We start from the raw sequence: 27,421 nt of genomic DNA on the forward strand, positions 1-27,421 counted from the left end.
CATCATCCCCTCATCCAGGCTGGCCAGGCACATAGCAGGACCCCCACCCTGAAGGGGGTGTGACCAGCTGCAAACAGCCATCATCCCTTCACCCAGACTGGCCAGGCACCCAAGCGGCACCCCCACCCTGAAGGGGTTGTGACCAGCTGCAAACAGCCATCATCCCCTCACCCAGGCTGGCCAGGCACCCAACCGGGACCCCCACCCTGATCCAGGACACCCTTTAGGGCAAACCAGCTGGCCCCCACCTGTGCACCAGGCCTCTATCCTATAGAGTAAAATGGTAATATGCCTCCCAGCACCAGGATCAGCGGAGCCATGAGGCCTCCCAAACCCGAGATCAGCGGAGCTGCGAGGCCTCTCAGCACCGGGATCAGCTGAGCAGTGAAGCCTCACTGCCCCTGTGTCAAGCGGAGCCGCGAGGCCTCCCAAACCCGAGATCAGCGGAGCTGCAAGGCCTCCCAGCACCATGATCAGCGGAGCAGCGAGGCCTCACTGCCCCTGTGTCAAGCGTAGCTGCGAGGCCTCCCAGCACGGGGATCAGCGGAGCAGCGAGGCCTCCCAGCACCAGGATCAGCGGAGCAGTGAGGCCTCACTGCCCCTGTGTCAAGTGGAGCCGAGAGGCCTCCTGGCCCCTGGAGCAGCGTGATAGGGGGGCAGCGACCAAACCCCCTGATTGCCCTGTGGCTCTGTGTGTGACAGGGGGCGGGGCCACAACCTCCCTATCTGCTCTGCTCTGTTCGTGAAAGGGGAAGGCGCCCCAACCCCCTGATTGGCCATGCTCTGTGCCTGACATGGGGGAGCTCCCCAACGCCCTGATCGGCCCTGCTCTGTGTGTGACAGGGTGTGGCGCCCCAACCCCCGCATGGGCCCTGCTTTGTGTGTGATGGGGTGGAGCCGCAACCTCCCCATTGGCCCTGCCCTGAGTGTGACGGGGGGAGTTCCCCCACCACCCCCATGGGTCCTGCTCTGTGTGTGACAGGGTGGAGTCGCAACCTCCCCATCGGCCCTGCCCTGAGAGTGACAGGGGGCGGCTCCCCAACTTCCCAATCGGCCCTATCTTGAGCATGACTGAGGGTGGCATCACAACCTCCTGATCCACCCTGCTCTGTGCATGACAGGGGGCAGCGCCCCAACTCCCCAATCGGCCCTGCTCTGAGCCCGACCAGGAGCTGCGGGGCAGGCACCTTGGGATTGGGCTTGCCCTCTGCCACCCGGGAGTGGGCCTAAGCCAGCAGGTTGTTATCTCCCGAGAGGTCCCAGACTGTGAGAGGGCACAAGTGGGGCTGAGGGACACCCCCCCCCCCCGAAGCCAGTGCACAAATTTTTGTGCACCGGGCCTCTAGTTACATTATAAAGATACTAGAGGCCCAGTGCACAAAAATTCATGAACTGGGGGGGGAGGGGGGCTTACTCAGCCTGGCCTGCACCCTCTTGCAATCCAGGACCCCTCAGGTAGGGTCTCTAGGCCTGGCCTGAGATCAGGGCCTATCAGGGCTTTCCTTCCCCAGGCTTCTGGCACCTGGCCCCACCCCTGCCACTGCCACTGTTTGCCATCTGTGCAGTGCTGTCCCCCCCCTTCCCTGCCACTGGTAGCCTCCCTCTGCAGGTGATAGGAACATCTGCCACAGTGTCACTGGCTGGTGACCTGGGTCTCCCTCTGTGGGGTGATCAATGGCAGGGCCCCCAGATCGATCACCCCACAGAGGGAGGGCCCCGCCCACCTGCTGCAGGGCCACTGACAAGGTAGCCTGGGCCTCCCTCTTTTTTTTTTTTTTTTTTAAGTAAGAGTAATGTTTACTGAGTGATACAGAACTGAGTACTATGAAGGGTTTACTAGGATGGAAATGTACCACACCCCCGCCCCTGCCCCCTCAACACCCAGAGACTACAATACTTAGAAGTTACACCCAATGGCCTTAACTGATGAATATCTGTTCATAACAAACAAAGCATAGCATATTTATACTGTATCACATATAGTGATTATAGAAATCCATTTATATATTGCTTGTACAAAATCTTTCTTTTTTTGTAAAAAATATATATATTTTTAAAAATATATAAAACATGTGCAGTTGAAAGCCCTGCCAGGACAGCCAGTCTGTAAACATTCAGTGAGTATGTGCTTTGAAAGGATGCCCATGCCTCATGCCCACAGCAACTCCAGCAGGGCCAGCAAGGCTGTGCCCAGGCTGCCACTCTGGGCAGGACTAAGCTGGACCACAGTGAATAGGTATAGCAGGGCTTGGCACTGTGCCTTTCTCCCACCTTGCATCAGGATCAGGGTCACGGTCAGGGTCAGGGCTGGGGGCAGGCAGATTGCAGTTTCACTCTAAGTTCCATACTCAGCCTAATTTTGGTTGCAACTCATGGCTTTTCCTGGCTGCTCAGAGGTCCTTTGGGTGATGCCCTAGTGGAGAGGCTGGAGAAGTGCACACAGCTGCCTGGTTCGGCATCTCTCTCTGCCAGGGCCTCTGTCCTGCCTCCTGCAAGCCTGGCCCCAGGCAGAACAGGCCCCCTCCTCAGGACTACTTTGGTCTCAGCGCTTGGTCCTGGGTTTCATCAGTCTGGGTTTCTTCCCCTGGTGTAGCTGATCTGAGTTTCACAAAAAAGCCCCGCCAATGCTGGCTGTGCTGAGCCTCATTGAAGAGTTTTTCATGCAGCAAGGAAGAACCCTCTGGGACTCTCCTCCTCCTCCTTCTCCTCATCTTCCTCCTCCCAGCCCATGGTCACTTCTTCTCCAGCTGCTCCAGCAGTGGATTGCCTCTGAGTCCGGGGCCTTAATGCTGTCGGTCCTGACGATGCAGGTGGAGCGATGTCAGTTGAGCATCAGGATGAACTGCTGCTACTCCTGCTTCAGCTCCTCCATCTGGGTTTTCAGCTCTGCACTCATGAGTTCCAGCCACTCATATTCCCGCTGTAGAAACTCCCTCCACTCCTTCTTGTTCCAGCATCAGGCTGCCGTCACTTTGTTCTATTCCTGGCGCCTTTTCCTCTGCTCCTCTTCCTAGTCTAGCTCAGTTTTCACAGGTTGAGACCTCTTGCCCAGTTTCACCTCCAGGAAGTGCAAAGGGGTGGTCATGGCCCCAATGTTGTGGATGTCAGCGTATTTCAGCTCCTCTGCAGTCAGGGCCAAGCTGGGGAGTCTGGTCAGGGGGCCGAGCCCTAGCAGAGAGCCCGCAGTCATGGAAGGGTCCGGGATCTGCCCAGGCATCATAGCAGGAGGAGTGGCAGTCCAGACTTGCAGAAGCCAAGGGCAGAGTCGGCGACCCCAGGCCTGGGCCAGGCTGCAAGTGCTGAGCTGCTCAGGAGCTGCCTGACGCCAGCGCCTCCCATCGCAGCCTCTGAGCATCCCTCCAGCAGGCTGTGGCAGGAGCCTGTGTCTCCCTCTTTGAGGCGATTGATCTCAGGGCTCTGCCTGCCTGATGGCCCCTAAGCACTCACTTGCCTGCCTGATGCCTCTAACTGCTTGCTGGGGGGCGGGGCCAGCCCAGTTGAGGGGCCTGGTGGTTCTGGTCTCTGGTCGTTCTGCTGTTTCAATCGCTGGGCTTTTATTATATAGGATTAGAAAGTAAGAATGGAGAGTTCTTCAAGAAATTTCAGAACACAAGTGTTTTAATGAATATCTACTCAATGTCAACTGTGAGTCCATTTTAAGATACTCTGTATTTAAAATGAATAATAGTCCAAATATAATACCAATGAGTCTTTTATTGAAAGTGGGTAAAATAATTTTAAAATTCTAATGAAGAAACATGTTTTTTATTTACAAATCAAAACTGCATATTAATAATATAGCTCTTTATTTCCAAGTAATAAGTTACTGAAAATTGTAATTCAAAGATTGCTGGAAAATACAGCACAGAAATAGATCTGAAGATGAGCATTTAACATATGATAAATAATATTTTAATTTAGTAGGAGAAAGATGAATAGTTTAATAATTGGTTCTGAAGTAATTGGCTTTATTTATGAATATAAAGCTGACATCCTGTGTCAGACCATATACAATAATTAATTCCAGATGGATTAAAATGTTAAATCTATATGTGTGTATACACACCCACATAAGCACACATGAAAAACTACACACTTTTCCTTTATCCACTTGCCCTCTAAAATTTTCTATAAGCAAGGCCTTCCTAGGAAACAGAAAACCCTGGAAATGCTTTGGGAAACCTATTTTATAAAAGTAAAATAGACAAAATTATAAGAATGTTTATTGCAGCACTGCTTTTAAATTACAAAGAGGAAGCAAACTGAAACATCACAAATGGAGAATAGACTAGGTATTGGTACAAGCATACTGTGAAATATACTGTAATCATTAAATCATGGATTGCCTTGAAGGAAAATCCAAAATGTACAGAAGAATGTTAAAAAAGTAAATTATAGGTAAATATATAACATATCATTTTTTGCAAAAATATACTAAAGTAATTTGCTTGTTAATGTTTAAATACAAAGAGATACATGGGGGATATACACAAGGTTTAAACATTACTCAAAGGAAATGCACAGAGGGGAAGAGTGGAAGGGATGGAGATATTTATTTTAAAAATTTTATTGTCAGTCCTAACCAGTTTGGCTCAGTGGATAGAGCATCGGCCTGTGGACTAAAAGGTCCCAGGTTCGATTCCCATCAGGGGCATGTGCCTTGGTTGCGGGCACATCCCAAGTGGGGGTTGTGCAGGAGGCAGCTGACCCATGTTTCTCTCTCATGTTTCTAACTCTCTCTCCCTCTCCACTCCTCTCCTCTCTGTAAAAAATCAATAAAATATATTAAAAATTTTTTTTTATTGTCATTATTTCATTGTTTTGGGTACAAATGCATTCATTACCTCTGTAATTTTAAATGAGGAACTAAATAAATGACTTAAAATATACCAACAAAGAATATGAAATTTCATTTAGAAATTCTCATTTTGGTAGTAATGTAAAACTTTAGGATGAAGTAGTGTCTAATAATTCTCCCATTTGCAGATATTTTCTCTACTTTTCTCAAATTGATTATAAAATATGTCTGCAAATAAAGTAACTCAATATTAAAACAAACAAAATCCTTTAACATGGTATCTAAGAAGAGGTAGCAGGGAATGAAAGGCAGACCTATACTTTGAATATGTGATTTTCCTTTCACAGAATGATATCCATACAATGTAGGAAGCTGCTTGATGAGCATGAAAATTGAGGCACAGGAAAGAAAGGTCCATCTCAAAACACTATGTTAAATCTAAACAAAGCTAACCTATGGGACATTTATTTTTAATCTCAAAATTATGGCCCACAACAGCTAAAATGTATACTATCTGGCCCTTTATGGAAAGTTTGCTGACCCTTGGTCTAGAACACAATACATAATTCCAGTGACACATTTGTTGCTAGTGCAAAATTGTGATGGTCTGGCTATTTTTTCTCTTGAGAGTTTATCTCTCTATTTTTTTTCAGTTGTGTGTGTATACATATATAACTTAGGAAAGGTATATCAAACATAAAATAATAATAATGTTTCAGTCAAAACTAACTGCATATACAACAGTGGTATGCCATGTAGCCAGATGTGTGATATGCAATACCATTCAGGTTTGTGTAAGTAGAACTTATATTTGAATAACAATAAAATTGTCTAATGATTCATTTCTAAGAACACATCCCCGTCAGTTAAGTTGCACATGAAGGTATATTCTATGTAACTGACATAATGCTTAGAATAAATTTTTAAAATGCGGAAAATATTGAGGCTGAATCAAGTCTGTTTTTTTAAAAAGAATTTACACTTAGAGGTTAGCTACTTTATCTGTGTATTTTTAACCACTGTTCACATCTAAGAAATTCCAGGTAAATTATTTTATGTTGTACTTTCTCCTTAAATTTCCTTCGTGGCAAGGCATTTAAAAACTCCTCTTGCAAGCCTTTAGCACACTCACTGCTCTAGTGCCCAGAAAAGTAACCCATGGGCCACTTGCAGAGTTTATATATCTTTGTTAGTCCCCATGGTTTATTTTATTTTAAATATGAGCTGCTATTTAAAAATCAAGGGCCATCACACACTTAAATATATATAGATTTCTGGGTGCTCTTGAAGTCAGAAGAGCTGGCAAATGGGGCCTGACTTTCCTCACAGTATTTATTAGCTGGAACTGGCCATTGGGCATCCTTCTTAACTACTATCCCAATCAGGTTTATTTGTTATTCTTTTGATACACACAATTTGCTAATTTCTTTAGTTTGCATGCAACAACTTCATGGGTGATACTAAAAAATGGCTTCCTTTTTTGTATCCTTCCAAAGCACTTCTAACATCAAGATTGTTAACGTTTGTTACATGTCTACTTCTATATAAAAATTCCTTGACCACTTGGTAACGTTTTGCCTGAAAAAAAAAAATTTGGTTTGGTGCTTTGGCAATTAATAGCTACAGTATTTATGTAAAATTTCTATTTTTCCTGTGTTTATAAGAGAGTCTTCCTAGAGTTATGATTTTCTGAGTCAACACTGGTAATTTTTATCTTCCTACAAAATAATTTTGTTTAGGTTTTCAAATGTATTAGAAAGAAGCATAGTATTCAGTACAGCATTTTAAATCAGTAACTCTAAGGTGTCTCTATCTATATGCATATGTAGTTATCCATTTTTTTCAAACCTAATGCTCTTTGTCTTTTCATACTTTTTCTTCAGAAGTGTTTTGTAAATATTCTTTTTTAATATTAGATATTATAAGTAGTTAAAAGGATGCCAGTCTGAATAAGGTCCTTCCTACACATTACACACACTACTTTCCCCACCAAATCCCAAGATTATTTCATGTTCCCTAAGAAATAAATGATAGAAATTTTCTTAATTCATTACTCTCAACTTCAATTACATATCTTGCCTGATGTTGAGTAAGGTCTTCAGAAATAGTTGTCTTTCAACAAATAATACTAATGACAACGATGAATATAACAATGACTAAAATTCAGTGAGTATCTATTTATGACATGCATGATTTCAAACACTTTCTCTTATTTGACCCTTTCACAAAATTATGAGATAGGTATTACAATTATCCCCTTTTTATAATTTCTGCAGAGACATACATGTATAAAAACAGAAAAATTCTCAGGAAGGATAAATACTAAACAGATAACTATCCTTTGGGAAGGACAATGGGTATAAGGATAGTGGTGAAGGGTCTTATTTGTAATGTTTAAATCTTTTTTAAAATATATTTTTATTGATTTCAGAGAGGGAGAGGGAGAGGTAGAAACACCAATGATGAGAAGGAATCATTGATCGGCTGCCTCCTGCATGCCCCTAACCAAGGATTGAGCCCAAAACTTGGGCATGTGCCCTTGACCAGAATTGAACCTGGGCCTCTTCAGTCCACAGGCCAACGCTCTATCTACTGGGCCAAATGAGCTAGGGCTAAATCTTTATAAGGAAAATATATTCACGCATTATTTCTGCAATTAAATAAAAGATATGATAAAAAGATATACCAAGGGATAATGTCCATCAGGGCACTGTGTATGATGGCAAAAACTCTGGAAGAAATGATGTCTATCAATAGGGGCTTAATAAAATGGTATTAGAGCATCACAAGGAAACACCATGAAGCCATTAAAGGATCTCTATTTACTGAATGCAAAATTGTTCGTGGATGTTTTTACAATAAGAAAGTCTAAATTTTGTAAAAAGCAAAATAAGTCATCTTCAAAAATAAAGAGGCCACTTCTCTGTTATTAAAGGTATTTTAAAAATAAAGGTATTTTACAAGCCATGATGTAAACAGACGGACTTTACAGTCATATAAATTTAAGATGAATTAAGATCAAGAATATAACAACTATAGACAAATTAGGGAGGAATATGAAAATCACAGGATTACATTTCAGCATGAATCTCTGATGTTTAAGGTTATAAAGGTGTCAAAAGAGCTGTCATTTTCAATACATGCTAGGTTGAATTATCTGATATCAAGAGAAATACAAATTTTATTAAAGATCTTTCAAAATATACTCAGGAGTGTTTCTCCTACATTTTTCTTAGGATAAATAAGCTGTAGTCAAAAAATAACATGTTTATACATTACCCTATTTAGAAGGATTATTATCAAGATAATTCTCTGATGTTGAATAGTTTTGAGCTATAATTAAAAGCCTTCACACATTTCATATATTCTGTGGTTTTTCACCAGTACAAATTTTGATGTTGAATAAGTTGTGAGCCATAATTAAAGGTCTTTCCACATTCCCTATATTCATAGGGTTTCTCACCAGTATGAATTCTCTGATGACTAATAAGCTGTGAACTCTGAGAATAGGCTTTCCCACATATTTTACATTCATAGGGTTTCTCACCAGTATGAATTCTCTGGTGTCGAGTAAGGTCTGAACCAGAACGAAAAGCCTTTTCACATTCCTTACATTCATAGGGTTTCTCACCTGTATGAATTCTCTGATGTTTAATAAGTTGTGAACTCTGACTAAAGGCATTGCCACATTCCTTACATTCATAGGGCTTCTCCCCAGTGTGAATTCTCTGATGTTGAGTAAAGTTTGAGCCACTACTAAAGGCCTTCCCACATTCTTTACATTCATAGGGCTTCTCACCAGTGTGAATTCTCTGATGTCTAGTGAAGTTTGAGCCACTACTAAAGGCCTTCCCACATTCTTTACATTCATAGGGCTTCTCACCAGTGTGAATTCTCTGATGCCGAGTAAGGTCTGAGCCATAAATAAAGGTTTTTCCACATTCTTGACATTCAAAGGGTTTCTTGCCAGTATAAATTTTCTGATGATGGCGGAGTCTTGAGGGATGTCTAAAGGCCTTTCCACATTCTTTACATTCATAGGGTTTCTCAATGGTATGAATAATCTGATGTGTAGTAAGCTGTGAATCTTGTCTAAAGGTTTTCCTATATTCCTTAGTGGCACAGTATTTCTCTTTATTATGAATGATTTGCTGTAATGTAAAGGATGGATGCTGATTAAAAGTGGGCATGCTTTCATGGGTGTATATTGGTTGACTGAAATTTCCCTCCTGTGAGTCATGTTGTTTCTCAAACTGGTCATTACATTCCCAATTATCTCTGAAACTAGAGCATTGAAGGTCATGTCTTGTAAGTCTTCCCATTATCTCCCACTGGGCTGACTCTATTTCATTAATTTCCTTCTTCAGAAATAATTTCTTGGTTTCAAGTCTTGATCCCAGGACTGAAAGAAAATATGAAAGCAATCACTCACATTTTTCTTGTTTGGGAGAAAAAAAACTTCAATTAAAATGAAAGAATTAAACCATAATTTTTAAAAATGGACAAGAATAGTGAGAAGAGATCACATAGTAAGATGAAAGCAGAAAGTAGGCCATTGGTTTGCAAGCATTGCTATAAGCAGGAATTACAAAGGGGAGCTTGCTAAATATACACATAACTTACTCTTATCTCCTTTGTTATAAGATGACTCTAATCACACACACACACACACACACACACACACACACATATACATATAAGAGCATGCCACAGCATAAGTGTAAAGTATGGGAAATGATCATACTTAAGTAGAGTTGACAGGATTAAATTAACATGTCAAAGAAAAAATTATAAAGGGTAGATGAACTATAACTGTAGCACTGCAACAATTTTTATAAGTAAACTTTTATTGGAACACAGCCAGAGTTATTTATTTATATACTGTCTATGGCTACTTTTAAGCTACAATGGCATTAGTGAGTAGTTGCAACAGAGACCACATTGTATACAAGCTGAATATTTACAATCTGAACCTTTATTTTTTTTTAATATGGTTTTATTGATTTCAGAGAGAGGAAGGGAGATGGAGAGGGAGAGGGAGAGAGAAAAACATCAATGATGACAGAGAATTATTGGCTGGCTGCCTACTGCATACCCCCTCTTGGGAATCGAACCCACAACTCAAGCATGCATCCTGAACAGGAATCAAACTGTGACCTACTGGTCAATCTGACCCTTTAAGAAAAGGTTTGCCAGCCTTTGGTTAGATTTGTGTTGTCCATTACAGTACCCACTAATATTATCTATTTAAATTAAACTTAATTAAAATTAATATTCAAATTAAGTTGGCACTATTTACATTTTCAGTGTTCAGTAGCTAAGTGTGGCTAGTGGCTACCATGCTGGAAATCACAAATATAGAACATTTCCATCATTGCTAAAAGTTCTATTTGACAATACTTTTCTAGATTTAGTAACTAGAGGCCCAGGGTGACTTTAACAAGTGATAAAGAAATAGAGGGTATCAATTCAGATGGGAGAATACCTTTAAAAAAGTCAAATGTTGAATGAATCTAGCATGAGTGGTAGATAGGAAGAATTCTTTGGGGGCTAGATAATATGTTTGGGATTTGATGAAAATACTATTTGCCTTGGAATTCTGAGATGCTGACCTTAGAAGAAAAGGACTGAACACATGCGCTATAATGGTGCTGACCAACTGACAGGAAGGGTATTTGTAGGTTCAAAGAGAAGAAAAGAGAATATAATGAAAGGTAGTATATTGCTATTGAAAGATCAGAGTATAAGAATCAGTTATATGAGTTCTTAATCTCAAACTACATTAATTATAAGCATTGTTTTCTTGGGCAAATTAGTTCATCTTTCTGAGCCCCCAATTCTCTGTCAATAACATAGGAATGGTAGCTAATGCTTACAATCATTGTGAGGATTGGGAATAATATATGAAATGTATTTAGTATAAAATAACTGTTTTGTATTTGATAATATTATGAACAAATTTCTATACAAACATGGGAATATTCTGCAAGTGAAGTCTTTTGAAGAGCATACTATGGACCAGGAGGGAAACCTCAAGCCAAAGGAGGGAAAATCATTCTAGTACCATTGTCTTCGTCTCCCTCATATAAGGAATCCACAAATACTGTCCAATCTTGCTCCTAAATATAGCTTGAAACTCTTCCCTCTATCCTTACTATCTAATACAAAATCTCTCCCTTGGACTACTAGAACACCTACCTACCTAGTTTTTCCACTTGAGGTTTATAATCTTGAATCCACATCACTACAATGGCATTGTACGCCATTGCATTGCTTAAAATTCTTCAGTGGATTCCCATGATATTGCTTTTACAATAAAAGCCAAGCTCCTGAACATGGTCTACAAAGCTCTGAATGATCTGGTTCCTGCCTGTCACTTCAACCAAATCTTAGTGTGTGATCCCTTTTGGTTTCTAAACTCCATCTACACTGGCCTTATTTTGCAGTTCTTTGAATACTCCTAGCTCTTAGTCCCTCTTAAGACCTTTCAAGGTACTGTTGCTTATGTCTAGAGGGTGTTTCCTTTCACTCTTAGCCTTTATTACTATTGCTCATTTTCCAAATCTCTACTTTTAAAGGTCATACTTTTCTCAGGTCTTCCCTGATCCCAATGCCAAATTATACCCTCCTTGTAATTACCGTCTTATCACTTTGTTCTCTTCCTTAACAGGATTTTCACAAATTTCACAGAAATATGTAATTACATATTTCTTTAGGTTCCTTTAACATGTTTCCCTGAATAGGTCTTAAGTTTTGTAAGGCAAGAAAAACATCTAATGTCTTCATCAATGTGTATTCCATGTTGAGCACAGGATCTTGCACATATTGGAAGGTCAACAAATATTTATTGACTGACTTGATTAGCATATGTACTCCTTATTAATAAAGTCTAAAAAATTCCCCTAAAAAAAAAAGCACATACTCATTTCAAACATGGCACATTGAATACATGCATTTATTACTACTCCTTCATGAAATACCACTAAAAGAGAGTAATGAAATTAAATTAAAGAAGAAAACCCATTAGGACAAAGAGAATGGGAGAGGAAGGAGCAGTAAGAAGAGTTTTGAACTTAGAAAGTAGATAGAATAGTAATAAATGATGTAACAACCATTAAAAAAACTGACACCGACATTGCAGATTGGACCTATTGTAGAATCCCAGATATTTTCAAGAACTGCAATTATTAAGTACCTTTGAAAAGTTGGGTGCATGAGGGGCTGCAAGCAGGAAAGGTAATTGGAAATCTAAACGAAACTGGCAGACCTCAGATTCTCAAAACAACCTCACACAGCAGACTGATTTCCCCAGCCTACGATATCTAGTAAACTCCCAGAATCTGGCAGCCAAGTTTACTTTATTACAGTAAACCCTCAATTTTTCAGACTTTGATTTAATAGACTTTGAAATTAATGGACAAAATTTCTGGTCTGTAGGTCATATGTGCAAATTAACACGCTGTTAATTTTAAAATGCTTTTAATCAAGATTTTCTTATAATTAAATTAACAGGTTATATATTTTTAATTAGTTCACTGTTATTTTTAACACATTTTAGTGAATTAGGCCATATATTGGAAGAAATTGTAGCAATTTTGCCAACATAAATAAATATTACATATCTTTAACTATAGTCTACATATTTACATTCAAGAGTCACCACTCGTAAACAATGTTCAGCGAACGATTAGCATGAGATCACACTGTATAGTGAACAGTAATTGGTAATTGGTTCTGTTGTTATGTGGTGTGACTTTTGGCAGCAGGTTTTTTAAAATATATATATTTTTTTATTTCAGAGAGGAAGTGAGAGGGAGAAACAGAAACATCAATGAGAGAGACACATTGATTAGCTGCCTCCTGCACACCCCCTACTGGGGATCGAGCCTGAAACCCGGGCATGTGCCCTGACCTGGAATCGAACCCAGGACCTCTTGGTCCATGGAATGATGTTCAATCCATTGAGCCACACCAGTTGGGTATCTGTAGCAGTTTTAATGCAAGCTGGTCGATGTTCCAATGTGTTCCAATGTGTGCCCCAGCCATGCAGGTTTGTTTATTCTGTGACTGGTGAATGTACTCATTTGCTAAACCTATTCAGTATAAATTTAAAATCACAGTAATAGACATAGAAAACTTTTCTGTGAAATTAAACTTTTCAGGCACACTTAATTTTAATTATACAAACATGTCTATATAAGTAAAAACAGGTAAACTAACTAATTTGTGAATTTTTTAACATACACATTCAGAAAACCTACTTTATTATATAATGGGCTTTTGGCTTTAACAGAAATGTCCTCTCCTGAATTAGTCTGTTATATTGAGGTTTTACTGTAATTCCCACAAAGAAAGTAGAGGATTTCATTCTGGAGAAAGCCAGCCCAAGAGAAAAGACCTGATAAGTGATCTAAACCAATAAACAATTCTAGGCAGGTCACTTCCAATAAGTCTACACACCCTTAGACACCAACAAGCTCTAATAAGCTTTTTAATGCCATAATGTTTTATATGCAGATAGCCTTGAGCCACTAGCTATTTCAGAAACATCTTAAACATGAGAGGTTAAAATAAATAAAGAGGAAAAACTAACTCAGGAAAGAGAAACAATAGAGAAAATTTTTTAATTCATAAGAAAAATGCTTCTGGGGGGAAAAAATAACAATCCTACAAGAAAATTATGTCAGAAAAAGAAATATTCAAAGAAGAAAAATATTTTTTAAAAAAATGAATTCAAGGATTAGAACTTAATAAAATCCCACAGAAAGTACAACATAAAAGGAGAGATGGAAAAAAATTCCAGGGCTAGGATAAGAAATTTAAGATTTGAATTATCAGTGTTCAATCATATAAAAATTTAATGAGCCCTTCCAATGTATCAGACATGGTACCAGGCACTAGATATAAAAAGTAATCAAAGCTTGAAACATAAAGAACTGAGAAAACGATAGGGAACAAATGATCAAGAAAATGTCAATTATTTAAAGTTTCTAGAGCCTGGCCAGCATGGCTCAGTGCTTGAACATCAATCTGTGGGCCAGGAGGTAATGGTTTGATTTCTAGTCAGGACACATGCCTGGGTTACAGTTTTGATTCCCAGTGTGGGACATGCAGGAGGCAATGATGATTCTCTCTCATCATTGATATTCCTATCTCTGTCCCTCTCCCTTCCTCTCTGAAATGTATTTTTTTAAAGTTTCTAGAATAAAATGTTTCAGTGTGTGCCTAGCCAAATAAAAGAATGAAATCAACATCATGATAACTCAACATGAAATATTAGAACATCGTAAGTAAAGAATAAATTCTCAAAGCTTCCACTCAAAGAGATAAAACAAGTCACACAAAAGAACTAAAAACCTAAGTGGGTTTTGGACTTCTCAAAAACACTAGATGCTAGGAAAGTTTAGAAATCCTTGGAACAATGTCATATAAATTTTTATTTTTGTTATTTTTTGGCCATCAAAATTTTGAAGTGCACTTTTTTCAATGTAAACTTACATTTCTAGTCAAAGTATCAATAAAAAATGGGAGTGAAATGAAAACATTTTCAGACATGGAAGGATTCACAAAATACATTTTCTATTTACTTCTCTTGCATACTTTCCTTGGTTGCTTTTGGAGGATGTGCTTCAATATAATCTAATCTAATAAATGAGAAACATGAAAATTGACTGCACCTCTGCTAAAACCCAAGCCACACCCACCAGCCAATCAGAGCGACTATATGCAAATTAACCCAACCAAGATGGCGGCCGGCAGCCACAGAGCTGGAGCAACCAGGAGGCTTGGTTGCCCTGGCGATGGAAGAAGCCAAGCTTCTCGCCTGCCCTGGCCGGCTGTGGCCTCCGCTCAAGGCAACAAAGTTTCAATTATAGAAGATAGATAAATCCCAGGTACCTGCTTCCAACCTGTCTCCACTGGGAGCTTGGGTGGCTGGGGGCTGTGGCCAGCCTGCAAACAGCCATCAGCCCCTCACCCAGGATGGCCACAACCTCATGGGGTGAGGGTCCCCATTGGGGGGCTTGGCCAGCCTGCAAACAACCATCAGCCCCTCACCCAGACTGGCCAGGCACCCCAGCAGGCCCCCTCCCCCGGAAGGGGGTGTGGTCAGCCTGAAAATGGCCCTCAGACCCTCACCCAGGCTGGCCAGGCACCCCAGCGGGACCCCCACCCTGATCCGGGACACCCTTCAGGGCAAACCAGCCGGCCCCCACCCATGCACCAGGCCTCTATCCTATATAATAAAAGGGTAATATGCAAACTGACCCTAACAGCAGAATGACTGGGAATGACTGGTCACTATGACACACACTGACCACCAGGAGGCAGACGCTCAATGCAGGAGCTGCGCCCTGGTGGTCAGTGCGCTCTCACAGGGGAGCTCTGCTCAGCCACAAGCCAGGCGGACAGCTGCCAGTACAGCAGTGGTGGTGGGAGCCTCTCCTGCCTCCTCAGCAGCGCTAAGGATGTCCGACTGCAGCTTAGGCCTGCTCCCCGGTGGCAAGTGGACATCATTCGAGGGTTCCTGGGCTGCCAGAGGGATGTCTGACTGCCAGCTTAGGCTCAATCCCCCCAGGGAGCGGGCCTAAGCCAGCAGGTGGTCATCCCCTGAGGGGTCCCAGAGTGCAAGACGGCACAGGCTGGGCTGAGGGACCCCCCCCCCCCGAGTGCACAAATATTTGTGCACCGGGGCTCTAGTGAGGGAATAAACAACAACAACAAAAAAGGTATGAGATCCAGCAGTCAAGATATACAAAAATACAGAAGAGTGTCAAATGGAATTCAAAGGCAAGAGGTAAAGGGAATCAATGGGGTGATACTAAGAAAATCCACAGAATGACAATGAAGGGAAATTCTAAAATGACAGCTCTGTAACATTCTTAACTGGAGCAGACAAACAGAGCATTAAAGGGATGTCTCAGTTTAAAAATACACCAGTTATCTAATGTGTCAGAAGAATTAGGTTAATAACAGATAAAGAGAAAGCTAAGGACCTCTCAATGAAGACAAGGATTAACAGCATGAAAATTAACAGAGCTGAGCAATGAAAACCATTTACCTAGTTACTAAGTGAACTAAATAATGACTTAATTTTAAAACTGCGATATAATTATATTTGAAAGATGAAGAGGGTGTAAAGTAAGTAAGCTATTATCTTCAAATTCCACAATGAAAAGTCAATCACCACTAAAACTAGAATTTTTGAAAAATTCTCAGAAAGGGTGACCAAAAAAAAAAAAAAAAAAAGTGACAGAGTCTTGGGGAAGGAAAGTTATATAGAAAATAAGTGTAAAATTTGAAGGAGAATACACAGAACCAAAAGTAAAAGAGACTTCCCAAGCTGAAGAAAACTCTTAGTAATTAGATGGTTCCTTTCTGTGTTGAGCAGAATTTATGAAGAAAGATTTTAACTATATATATATATGTTGGTAAAATTTCTGAGGTTCAAAGAAAACTCTATAGAACTTAAAACCTAGATGAATGACGTTATACCAATTCATATGTGTTTGGCATTGCCCCAACAATTCTCTAAAGGTTTGAATAGTTGCCAGCCTTGAGATACCAGGAGATTTAATAGGGAAATCTGGATTTCCTTAAAAGACTGGATAATCTGGCATTACTGGGCCTGCATTCTCACATGACAGCTGTCCATGACCTGGACTTAACAAGTGCTTATCCCTTTGAGACAGGGTATATATAGCTTCTCTCTCATTAGCCACTGTCCCTACTACCACATGAATCCTCATGCCAGAGTCAGTTGCCATGTACATCTGCAATATTAATTTCCTTGTTTTCATCTTCATTCTGAGAATTTTTGCTGGATATAGAATTCTGGGTTGACAGTTCTTCTGCACAATAAAATATTCCACATTTTTTCTGGCCTACATGGTTGATGAAGCAAAATCTATTCATTCAAATCAGTTTCCCTACAAGTAATGCATTATTTTTTGATAGCTCTTTTAATACTTTTTTTTTGTCATCCATTTTCAGTAATTTGATTATGATATGTCTGGGCATGAATTTCTTTGGGTTAATACTGTTTGGGGTTGTTGAGCTTCCTGAATTGATATATCTTGCACCAATTTCGGTAAACCAGTTTTCAAATAGTTTTTTGAGTTTTTTTTTCAATCCTTAACTTTCTCCTCTCCTTTTGGGACTTTAATAGCAAAAATGTTAAACCTTTGTTATTGTCCCACATGTCCCTGGAGTTGTATTTTTTAAAATTACTCAATAGGTTTTTTCCTGTTATTCACATTGGCTAATTCTAACCTGCCTCCTAGTTCACTAATTTCTCTCCATTATATCCATTATCCTATCCAGTGAGTGTCTATCCAGTGAGTGTTTCTTTAATTTTTATTTTGGCCATTGTACTTTCAATTCTAAAGTTTCTATTTGCTTTTTATGTCTTCTTTTAATTGTATTGTTTGGTTTTCTGCTATTGATTTATATGGATTCTGTATATAGTTTTTAGATATTAAACCCTTATCAGATACTAGAGGCCCGGTGCACAAAATTCATGCACTGGACAGGGGGAAGGGTCTCCTCAGCCCGGTCTGTGCCCTCTCACATTCCAGGACCTCTCGGGAGATGTCCGACTGCCGGCTTAGGCCAAATTCCCCAGGGATGCGGGATCCCTCTCGCAGTCTTGGATCCCAAATGCAGTCCAGGACTCCTCATTCCTCAACACTCGCTTGCTCACTGCTCCTTACTACTCAGCTCACTGCTCCTTAGCACTGCCATGGAGGCGGGAGAGGCTCCCACCACTGCTGCTGCACTTGCCAGCTGTAAGCCTGGCTTCTGGCTGAGCAGCACTCCCCCTTGTGGGAGCGCACTGACCACCAGGGGGCACCTCCTGCATTGAGCATCTGCCCCCTGGTGGTCAGTGCACATTACAATGACTGGTCATTCCACCAGTCATTCTGCCATTTGGTCAATTTGCATATTAGGATTTTATTATATAGGATATGGTTTGCAAATATTTTCTCCTATTCCATAGGTTACCTTTTTATTTTCTTCCTTTGCTGTGCAGTTTTTTAGTTTGCTTTTTAGTCCCACTTGTCTATTTTTGCTTTGGTTGTCTTTGCTTTGATGTCAAATCAAAAAAATCCAAGGCTGTCAAATAGCCCACACCTATGTTTTCTTCTAGGAGTTTTATGGTTTCAGGTCTCTTGTTTCAGTATCTAATCCATTTTGAGTCCATTTTCTATGATGGAAGATAGTGGTCCAGTTTCATTATTTTGTATGTTAGTCAAGTTTTCCCAACACCATTTATTAAGGAAACTGTCCTTTCCCCATTTTATATTCTTGGCTCCTTTTAATCTGTGTTTGTTTTTATGCCAATACCATACTGTTTTGATTACTATAGTTTTGTCATATACAGATGACTCCTGAACAACACAGGGGTTAGGGATGCTGATCACTGAAAAAGTTAAAAAAATCTGCAAAGTATTCAAGTCAACCTTTATCAACGTGAATTCCTAACCATGGTTCAGAAATACTGTTGAACCTTGAACAATGTGGGTTTGAACTGCATGGGTGCACTTAAATGTTTAAGTGGCCCCACCAGTTTAAACCCATTGTTCAAAAGTCCACTCTAGTTTAAAATCAGGAAGTAAGATACCCCCAGATGCCTCCTTCTTTCTCAAAAATGCTTTGGCTATTCAGGGTCTTTTGAGGTTCCACATACATTTTAGGATTGTTTCTATTACTTTTTTTTTGGTTAATCCTTACCCAAGAATATTTTTCCATGCATTTTTACAGAGTTAAAGGGAGGGGGAAAGACAGAGAGAGAGAAACATTGATGTGAGACACATGGATTGATTGCCTCCTGCACATGCCCCCACTGGAGCTGGGGTTCAAGCCTGCAAATGAGATACGTGCCCTTGACTGGAATCGAACCTGCAACCCTTCAGTTCATGGGCTGACACTGAGCAAACCAGTGAGGGCAGGAGTGTTTCTATTTCTCTCAAAGTTGCCATTGGAATTCTGATAGGGATTGCACTGAATCTGTAGATTGCTTTGGGTAGTATGGACATTTTAACAATACTGATTCCTCCAATCCACGAGCATGGGGTCTTTCCATTTCTTTGTGTATTCTTCAATTGATTTCATCAGTGTCTTATAGTTTTCAGTGGTTATATTTATTCCTAGATATTTTATTCTTTTTGATGCCATTATAAATGAAATTGTTTTGAAATTTCTCTGAGTGTTCACTGTCAGTGTATAGAGACACAATTGATTTTTGAATATTGATTTTGTATCTTGCAATTTTGTTGAACTCATTTATTACTTTTAACAGTTTGGTGTTTTTTTGGCAGGGATTTTAGGGTTTTCTATATGGAATATCATGCCATCAGCCAATAGAAACAGTTTTACTTCTTTCTTTTCAATTTGGATGTCTTTCATTTCTTTTTCTTGCCTAACTGCTCTGGCTAAGACTTCCAGTACTATGTTAAATAAAATTGGCAAGAATATTTGTCTTGTTCTTGATCTTAGAGAAAAAGCTTTCAGCTTTTGCTATTGAGTATAATGTTAGCTGTTGGCTTGCCATATATGGCCTTTATTATGTTGAGGCATATTCCCTGTACCCCCACTTTGTTGAGAAATTTTATCATGAGTGGATGTTTTAAAATGTCAACACTTTAAATGAAACTTTAATGTAATTTTAAAGTTTATATAGAAGACCAGAAAGAAAATTATAACTACATACTTCTGAAGAAAAAGGTGGAGGAATCTGTCTTACAAAGATCAGGATCTATACTAATAAAAGGGTAATATGCTAATTAGACCAGGAGACCTTCCGGACTTCCTTCTGGACAAAGCCACGGTGGCGGGGGCTGAGGCAGAGGCAGTTAGGGGCTTTCAGGCTGGTAGGGGAGCAGATAGGGGGCTATCAGGCTGGCAGGGGAGGGCAGTTAGGGGACAATCAGGCCAGCAGGGGGCAGTTGGGGGGCAACCAGACCGGCAAGGGGCAGTTGGGGGGCAACCAGGCAGGCATGGGGGCAGTTAGGGGATGACCAGGCCGACATGGGGAAAGTTAGGGGGTGACCAAGTTGGCAGGGGGGAAGTTAGGGGGCAACCAGGCCAGCAGGGGGCCAGTTAGGGGGCAACCAGGCCGGCGGGGGGCCGGTTAGGGGGCAACCAGGCTGGCAGGGGGCCAGTTAGGAGGCGACCAGCCCGGCAGGGGGGCAGTTAGGGGGTGATCAGGCCAGCAAGCAGAGGCAGTTAGGGGCAATTAGGCAGGAAGGCAGGCAGGCAGGCAAGTGGTTAGGAGCCAGTGGTCCCGGATTGTGAGAGGGATGTCCAACTGCTGGTTTAGGCCTAATCCCTGAACCGGTAGTCAGACATCCCCCAAGGGGTCCCGGATTGGAGATGGTGCAGGCCGGGCTGAGGGACACCCCCCCACACACACACCCTCGTGCACAAATTTCATGCACTAAGCCTCTAGTGTTTTATAAAAGCAAGAGTAGCCTGGCCAGCATGGTTCAGTGGTTGAGCATCCATCTGTGGGCCAGGAGGTCATTCGATTCCCGGTCAGGGCACATGCCTGAGGTGCATGCTCAATCCCCAGTGTGGGGAGTGTAGTAGGCAGCCAATCGATGATTCTCCCTCATGATTAATGTTTCTATCTCCCTCTCCCTCTCCCTTCCTCTCTGAAATCAATGAAAATATATATAAAATATTAAAAGCAAGAATAATTAGGATGGGAATAGATAAAAAAGCCAACAGAACAAGAGAGAACTATGTAAACAAAGACTTTTAATATATGACAGAAGAAACATGTGGATTAGTGGAAAACTTTTATTGATTGGGGCCTAGATAATTTGTTTTCTATATTGGAACCAATTACAACTGATCTCTATTTCACGCCTTTCATAAAAATCAATTCTAGTTACATTAACAGGACTTTAATACGCAAGTCAAAATATAAAAAACAGGAGAAAATTGGGCTAGGGAAAGGTTTCTTTTCTTTTTTTTTTTTTTAAGATTAACGCTCAACCACTGAACCATGCTGGCTGGGCAGGAAAGGTTTCTTATGACCCCCAAAGATGTGACACATACAGGAAAAAAGTATAATTTTTTTTATAAACTATATATAATTGAACTACTAAATATGTAATTTAAGCATACTAACACAGGGAATTATTATTATTATTAATCAAAAGATATAATAAAGTAAATAAAGAAGCTACAACTGGAAAAGATGTCTATAAAACATGTTACTGACCAAAAATTAGTATCTAGAAAAATATATAAGAAATTCCTACAAATCATTTAAAACAGTGAAATAAGATTTTATACTCATCATTCAGATTGTTAAGAAAATGAAAAAAATCTTATAATATCAATTATAGGGAGAGAAAGTGATATAAACACTTGAAAAATAGCTGGGTATTACCTAGTAAAGCTGAATAAGTATGTAGGCCAAGAGCCAGAAATTATATTCCTAGGTGTATTTCCTAACAAATCTCTTACACATGCAAATCTAGAGATTTACATGTCATCCTATAATTTTATGCTAATTATAAGTAATATATACCCCATTGTATTATAAGTACATTTTACAAATAACTATTTTTTTTAAATAAAAAACTTAATGGGAAGGTTGAAGAGCCAAAAGCTCATAGCTAGCAAATACATTAGTGAATCAACACAAATCAAGCCATGAAATTCTATGTTAAAGCAGTATAAATGGAAAAACAGATGAAGAGTTAAATACATTGGAGATGATCCAGATGTTCTAATGTCTATTTAACAAGAGCTTAAAAGAGAAAAGAGGAAATGGTAGCAAGGTAATATTTGAAGAGATGACTGCCAAGGACTTCCTATCACCAAAAAAGATGAGTCCTCAGATTGAAAAATACATCAGAAGTACTGCTGTACTTCTTCAGGTCTTTACACAAATGTCACCTTAATGGAAAATGTAACATTATTTTATCATGTCACATAAAATAGCACCCTCTAACCCAGTGGTTCTCAACCTTCTGGCCCTTTAAATACAGTTCCTCATGTTGTGACCCAACCATAAAATTATTTTTGTTGCTACTTCATAACTGTAATGTTGCTACTGTTATGAATCATAATGTAAATATCTGATATGCAGGATGGTCTTAGGCGATCCCTGTGAAAGGGTCATTCGACCACCAAAGGGGTCACAACCCACAGGTTGAGAACCGTTGCCTAACCCCTCTCTCCACTTTTCTTTTTAGTACCTACTATAACCTGATATATATTTATTTACTGTGTATCTATTCCTACATTGGAGGGTAAGCTCTGAGAATAAAGTTTTTTCATGTTCTATTCACTACTGTACTAGTAACATCAGAGTTAAGAATAGTTCTCAATAAACATAACTGATGATATGCTGTCCTCTTTTCCTCCTTCATACCAAATCTCTTTATCTTTGCCAGCTCTAAGTTCTCAATGGAGGCACAAACCCTTTATTTGCATTATTCTATTTAAAGTCAATGAGATGCATGCTTAAATCTCCTTCTATGGCCCAGCCAGTGTGGCTCAGCAGTTGAACATTGACCAAGAGGTCATGGGTTTGTTTCCCAGTCAGGGCACATGCCTGGGTTGCAGGCTCGATCCCTAGAGGGGTGTGCAGGAGGCAGGCAGCTAATCGATGATGTTTCTCTCTCATCAATGTTTCTATGTCTCAATCCCACTCCCTTCTTCTCTCTAAAAAAAAAATCTATTAAAACATTACAAAAAATATGGAAAAACTTAAAAAAAAAACCTCCTTCTATGATATGTATGTGTATCAACTCTTCTACATTTTTATTCTCACTTTCTGCTGAGTTCCCTTTTAAACCGCTCTTATAGTGGTTCTACTTTGTAGTAGAACATGTTCTAGTACTCCTACTAAGTTATAAATTTTATAACTTCTTAGTCCTTTTTTAATTATCTCCAGCGCCTAGAAGAGTAAATTAGAAAATCAGTAAATGTTCATTAAAAGTATGACTGAATCAATGAGTATAGGAACTACTGTATCTAAAAAATTCTAAAGAAAATAAGTCTTTGGCAATGTAGAAAAGAATATATTTCAGGAAACAGTGATGCTTTTTTTAAGGCTAATACAAAAGAGATTGAGAAGATGATAAGAAACTAGATCCAAAATATGGATAGGAAGAAATATCATTAGAGAAGGCAGAAGAGGGCAATAGCTGGTTAAAATTAGGAGAGAAGTGTAAGAGGGAAAAAAACAGGCAATGTGTTAAGAAAGAGGAAAAGGTAAGGCCACTTGAAAGTCATGCTGAAAAGGCTTACTTTTGCACAACAGGCTTAAAGCTTTTATGGGAAACTTCCCAGAGAGCATCTCAAAGGTGTAGCCTCTCCATTGACTAACTGGGTCATTACTGTCATGCCTCACTTACCTGGATATTGGCTTCCTGTTACTTCTCTGCCAACCAACCAGGGTTCCTTCCCCTGCTCCAAGAAGGAGATCACATCTGGTTTAGAAATAGAATGTCCTGCTTACAAAAGAAGTAATGAGACATGTTTATGATAAGAATGTCCCAGAATTCAAATCCAGTTCCTTCATTAAGAAAGAATTAAAGACCCCAGCTGGTATGGCTCAGTGGTTGACCATTGATCTATGAACCAGGAGGTCATGGTTCAATTCACGGTCCAGGCATATGCCCGGGTTGTGGGCTCGGTCCCCAGTGTGGGGCATGTGGGAGGAAGACAATAAATGATTCTCTCTCATCATTGATGTTTCTCTCTCTCTCTCTTCCTCTCTGAAATCAATAAAAACATACTTAAAATAAAAATAAAAACATTCCTCTGGGAACTGAATTAGAAATCTAACTGGTTACTTGAAAGGTGAGTGAGTATTTCACCCTGGAGGAAGCAGACCTTCTGAGGGCAGAATCTGAATTAATATGGACAGATGTCCTTACCCATTGAAACCAGGTTGTTGTAATTCTCCAACATCACATCTCTGTATAAATCTCTCTGATCATCATTCAGGCATTCCCACTCCTCCTGAGAGAAGTCTATGGACACATCACTGAACATCACTGACTCCTGGAACAACAATCATGCATATGACTTGATTAATTTAAAAAAATGTTTTTGTGAAGCCAAGAGAAGAAAATAAATAAAGGTAGAAGTGAAAAATAGCAAGCATATAGAGAAGGGCTGAATGTCTGGGATGCAAGTAGAGGATTGTAAACAAATAAGCATGACTGAACCAATGAGTTTCTATGTCATTATGTTTCCTCCAGACAAAACTGCCTGTGTATACTGGGATACTTCCACTATCTACATAAGTCTGGGAAGGTACGGTCTACTAAGAGAAGTTTCCTGATTAAATGAATTGGTATGTACAAATGCCTAACACACTACTTGTCATTCAATACAAATGTGCTCCTTTCTCTCTCCTCTTTTTCCAAATGCTAAAAGTAAAATTTCAGAAGAAGGAAGAAAGAGAAGACATTAAAAGCATCCAGAGAAGAGTAGATCATACAAAAGACATCAAGAATCAGAGAGGCAATGGGTTCTTTACAACACTATCTATATATATAAAAGCCTTATATGCAAAGTGTCCCCTCGGGAGTTCAACCGGGAGACCCCTATGATGTGCGCTGACCACAAGGGGGTGGCATGGAATGAAGGAAGGCCCTGGCCAGCAGCCAGAAGGAAGGCTCCAATCAACCCTGATCACCGGCCAGGCCTAGGGACCCTACCCATGCACAAATTTTGTGCACCAGGCCTCTAGTTAAAAATAAGAAATAAGAAAAAGTCTTCAACATTCTTATGGAAAAAAGAAATTCTGACCAATAATTCTATAATCAAACTATCATCCTATTGTAAGGGCTGCAAAAAAGACATTACATTTCTAGACATAAAAGGACACAAGCACAATTTCTTAGGAAACTCCAAATGATGTGCTCCACCAAAATGGGGGAGTAAACCAGAAAAGAGGAAGACATGAGATTCAAGAAACAGGTAAATTAGCACAGGAAAACAGTGAAGGACATCCCAGGAAACAGAAGAAAAAAGGGAAGTCTTGAGGAAATTGCAGCAGGCCTAGAGAGTAACCAGACTAGCAAGGAGCAGGATTAAAAAGGGAATGGAGATGAAAGTCTCCACATTCAAAAGAAATGATGTGTTTGATCAGATGAAAAACATATTAATTGGCATGTGACAATGATTCTGGAGACTTTGGATAAAAATAAATGGCTAGCCCTAGCTGTTTTGGCTCAGTGGATAGAATGTTGGCCTGCGGACTGAAGGGTCCATGGTTTGATTCTGGTCAAGGGCACTGCCCAGGTTGTGAGCTCGATCCCCAGTGGGGGACCTGCAGGAGGTAGCCAATCAATGATTCTCTCTCGTCATTGATGTTTCTCTCTCTTTCTCCTTTCCTCTCTGAAATCAATGAAAATAAAAAAATAAAATTTTAAATACATGGATAATTAAGCAAATGTGAGAAAAAAAATTAACCTCAGGAAAAATAAAAAGTTGTAATAGAATAAAGCTGAGCTAGCTCAGCAGTGAGTGATATTTACATACTAATATCTCATACACTATTGATGTAACCAAAAATTGTAATATAATTAATAACAGAATCAGAGGAAATTAAGGGAGCAATATGGGAGTACAATGTCCCCTCCACTCTGCAGTAAGTCAAGAGATAATGAGTAAATTGATTCATCAAAAAATAGCAATTCAACCACATGCAAGAGTTGAAGGGGAAAGGAAGTTGGGGGGCTAAGTGAAAAAGATGAAGGGATTTAGAAGTACAAACTGGCAATTACAAAAGTCATGGGAATGTAAAATACAATATAGAGAATATAGTCAATAATACTATAATAACTATGTATGGTGCCAGGCAGGTAGTTGAAGTATCATGGGGAATCACTTTGTAAATTAAGTGATTGTCTAACTACTATGCTGTATACCTAAAGCTAATATAAAATAATATTAAAAATCAACTGTAATTTAAAAATTAAATTAAAAAAGAGGGTTGAAGGCAGCCACCTTTTAGGAGTGAAACTGGTGATAAGACTGTAATAGTACTACTTCACTTGTACACAAGTATACAATGACTTTTAAAAATACTTTATCTTAGAAAATTTAATTTGCATATAGTTCAAGACTGAACCATTCTAATGTCACAATATTATATAATAAGAGCTATTCCTTGTTACAACAAATTCTCTTCATAAGCATGTTTTTCACTGAATAATATTCTATTATAGGGGTATAAATGATAACTTTTCTTTTGCTTTCAGATATTGAGGCTACAGGTGATCTTTAGAGATCTTCCCAACATTAGCCCAATCTTATAACCACACCCATTGTTCAACTGGAAATTCCCTTTATTCCTGAGCTACACAAAACAGATGGAGGAGATCATTCCATTACTAAGACTGAAATCAAACAAACTCTTATTCCACATATTTTTTCATTAGAAAACCTAAGTCTGCAGAGATGTTCCGGATTTTTCCCTATGAGGTATCCTTAATAATTTTACCCTATCAAATCACTAAGAAAATTAGATTCATTAACAAATTAATCTAGATTTCTGGTAGATGTCTAAGATAGAAGGTACTAAAGTACTTACAAAATGAGTCTGTAAACATTGTTTAAAACAAGGGAGGCCCTAGCTGGTTTGGCTCAATGGATAGAGTGTTGGCCTGCAGATTGTAGGGTCCCCGGGGTTCGATACTAGTCAAGTTCATGTGCCTGGGTTGCAGGCTTGATCCCCAGTGGGGGGTGTGCAGGAGGCAGCCAATCAATAATTCTCTCTCATCATTGATGTTTCTTTCTATCTCTCCCTCTCCCTTCCTCTCTGAAATCAATAAAAATATTTTTTAAAAAAATTAAAATTAAAAAAAAGAAGGGAGAACTGGTTGTGTGTAGGGGCATTGGTTTGTTTAGGAGAAAATTGGGGTCAGTTTCCTGAAGAGGGATATGTTAACCAGTGCAAAATTTTATTTTCCAAATTTGGTCTCAGTCAGACCATTTTTCATTGTGTAATTCACAATCTCTTTGTGCAAACAAGTAATGTTTCTTGATGAATTCCTGATAAATTTTAGCCTGATTGACACCTCTTCAGAGAAACTTGTTATCCAACCACTTGACCCTCTAACAGTTATCTGCAAGAGTGTAAAGAAAGATCTTTAACTAGACATTCTTTTCTTTTTTCCAAAAATGACTACTGAACACTTCTTTTTTCTATAACTATCTCCACAAACAGAGAAATATTTGAATTGGCTTATTAGAGACCTTTTTCTTCAAAGCAAAGGTAAGAGAACTTTGTAATTGCTTATAACTAAACTGTCTGAAAGTTCTTTTTTTTTGGTCTTTTTAACTAACCATCAGAAAGCATCATGATGAGGAAAGCAAATGTTTACATATACTAGGGATAAAAATGGCTCCATTTGAGCAAACAAAACAACACAAAGAAACCCACGCAAACAACCCACATAGCATCTCACCTGAGCCATGGCTTTGATATTTGCAGAAAAGGACCAGTTGTCCTCTGAACTCCTCTTTAGGAAAAAGACAGAGCTGGGGGAAGCAAAAGAAGCTACATAAGATCTCACTTGCCTTATAGCTCCAAAAATGATCATTTCCCCTCTGTTCACTCCACACAAACACTTGAGGGGTTAT

The 27,421-nt window shown here is 39.6% G+C and overlaps 1 protein-coding gene and 1 pseudogene across 3 annotated transcripts; both read right to left on the reverse strand.

The window, feature by feature from the left end:
* Nucleotides 1-2,732: 2,732 nt before the first annotated feature.
* Nucleotides 2,733-3,247, reverse strand: LOC118674064 (annotated as a pseudogene).
* Nucleotides 3,248-4,734: 1,487 nt separating this feature from the next.
* ZNF566 (zinc finger protein 566) lies at nucleotides 4,735-27,326 on the reverse strand. Of its 3 annotated transcripts, none has more exons than XM_036345244.1 (4): nucleotides 27,247-27,326; nucleotides 23,701-23,827; nucleotides 23,176-23,250; nucleotides 4,735-9,200 (listed from the first exon to the last, which is right to left on the reverse strand). In XM_036345244.1, the coding sequence occupies exons 1-4, from the start codon at nucleotides 27,253-27,255 to the stop codon at nucleotides 8,176-8,178; spliced, it is 1,236 nt and encodes a 411-aa protein (XP_036201137.1). In that variant the 5' UTR covers nucleotides 27,256-27,326; the 3' UTR covers nucleotides 4,735-8,175. The 3 variants fall into 3 exon arrangements, with proteins under 3 accessions (XP_036201137.1, XP_036201136.1, XP_036201135.1); XM_036345243.1 differs by having other exon boundaries at nucleotides 23,176-23,271; XM_036345242.1 differs by having other exon boundaries at nucleotides 23,176-23,274.
* Nucleotides 27,327-27,421: the final 95 nt, after the last annotated feature.

Source organism: Myotis myotis, unplaced genomic scaffold, assembly GCF_014108235.1.
Source record: "Myotis myotis isolate mMyoMyo1 unplaced genomic scaffold, mMyoMyo1.p scaffold_m19_p_19, whole genome shotgun sequence".
In the NCBI taxonomy this organism is placed as follows: Eukaryota; Metazoa; Chordata; class Mammalia; order Chiroptera; family Vespertilionidae; genus Myotis; species Myotis myotis.

Excerpts from the sequence above, each read along its gene's own strand:
- ZNF566 (XM_036345242.1), bottom strand. Across the intron at positions 23,275-23,700 it reads CAACAACCTGGTTTCAATGG|CAGGACATTCTATTTCTAAA; the intron begins GTAAGGACATCT and ends TTCTTTTGTAAG. Across the intron at positions 9,201-23,175 it reads AACAGGAAGCCAATATCCAG|TCCTGGGATCAAGACTTGAA; the intron begins GTAAGTGAGGCA and ends ATTTTCTTTCAG.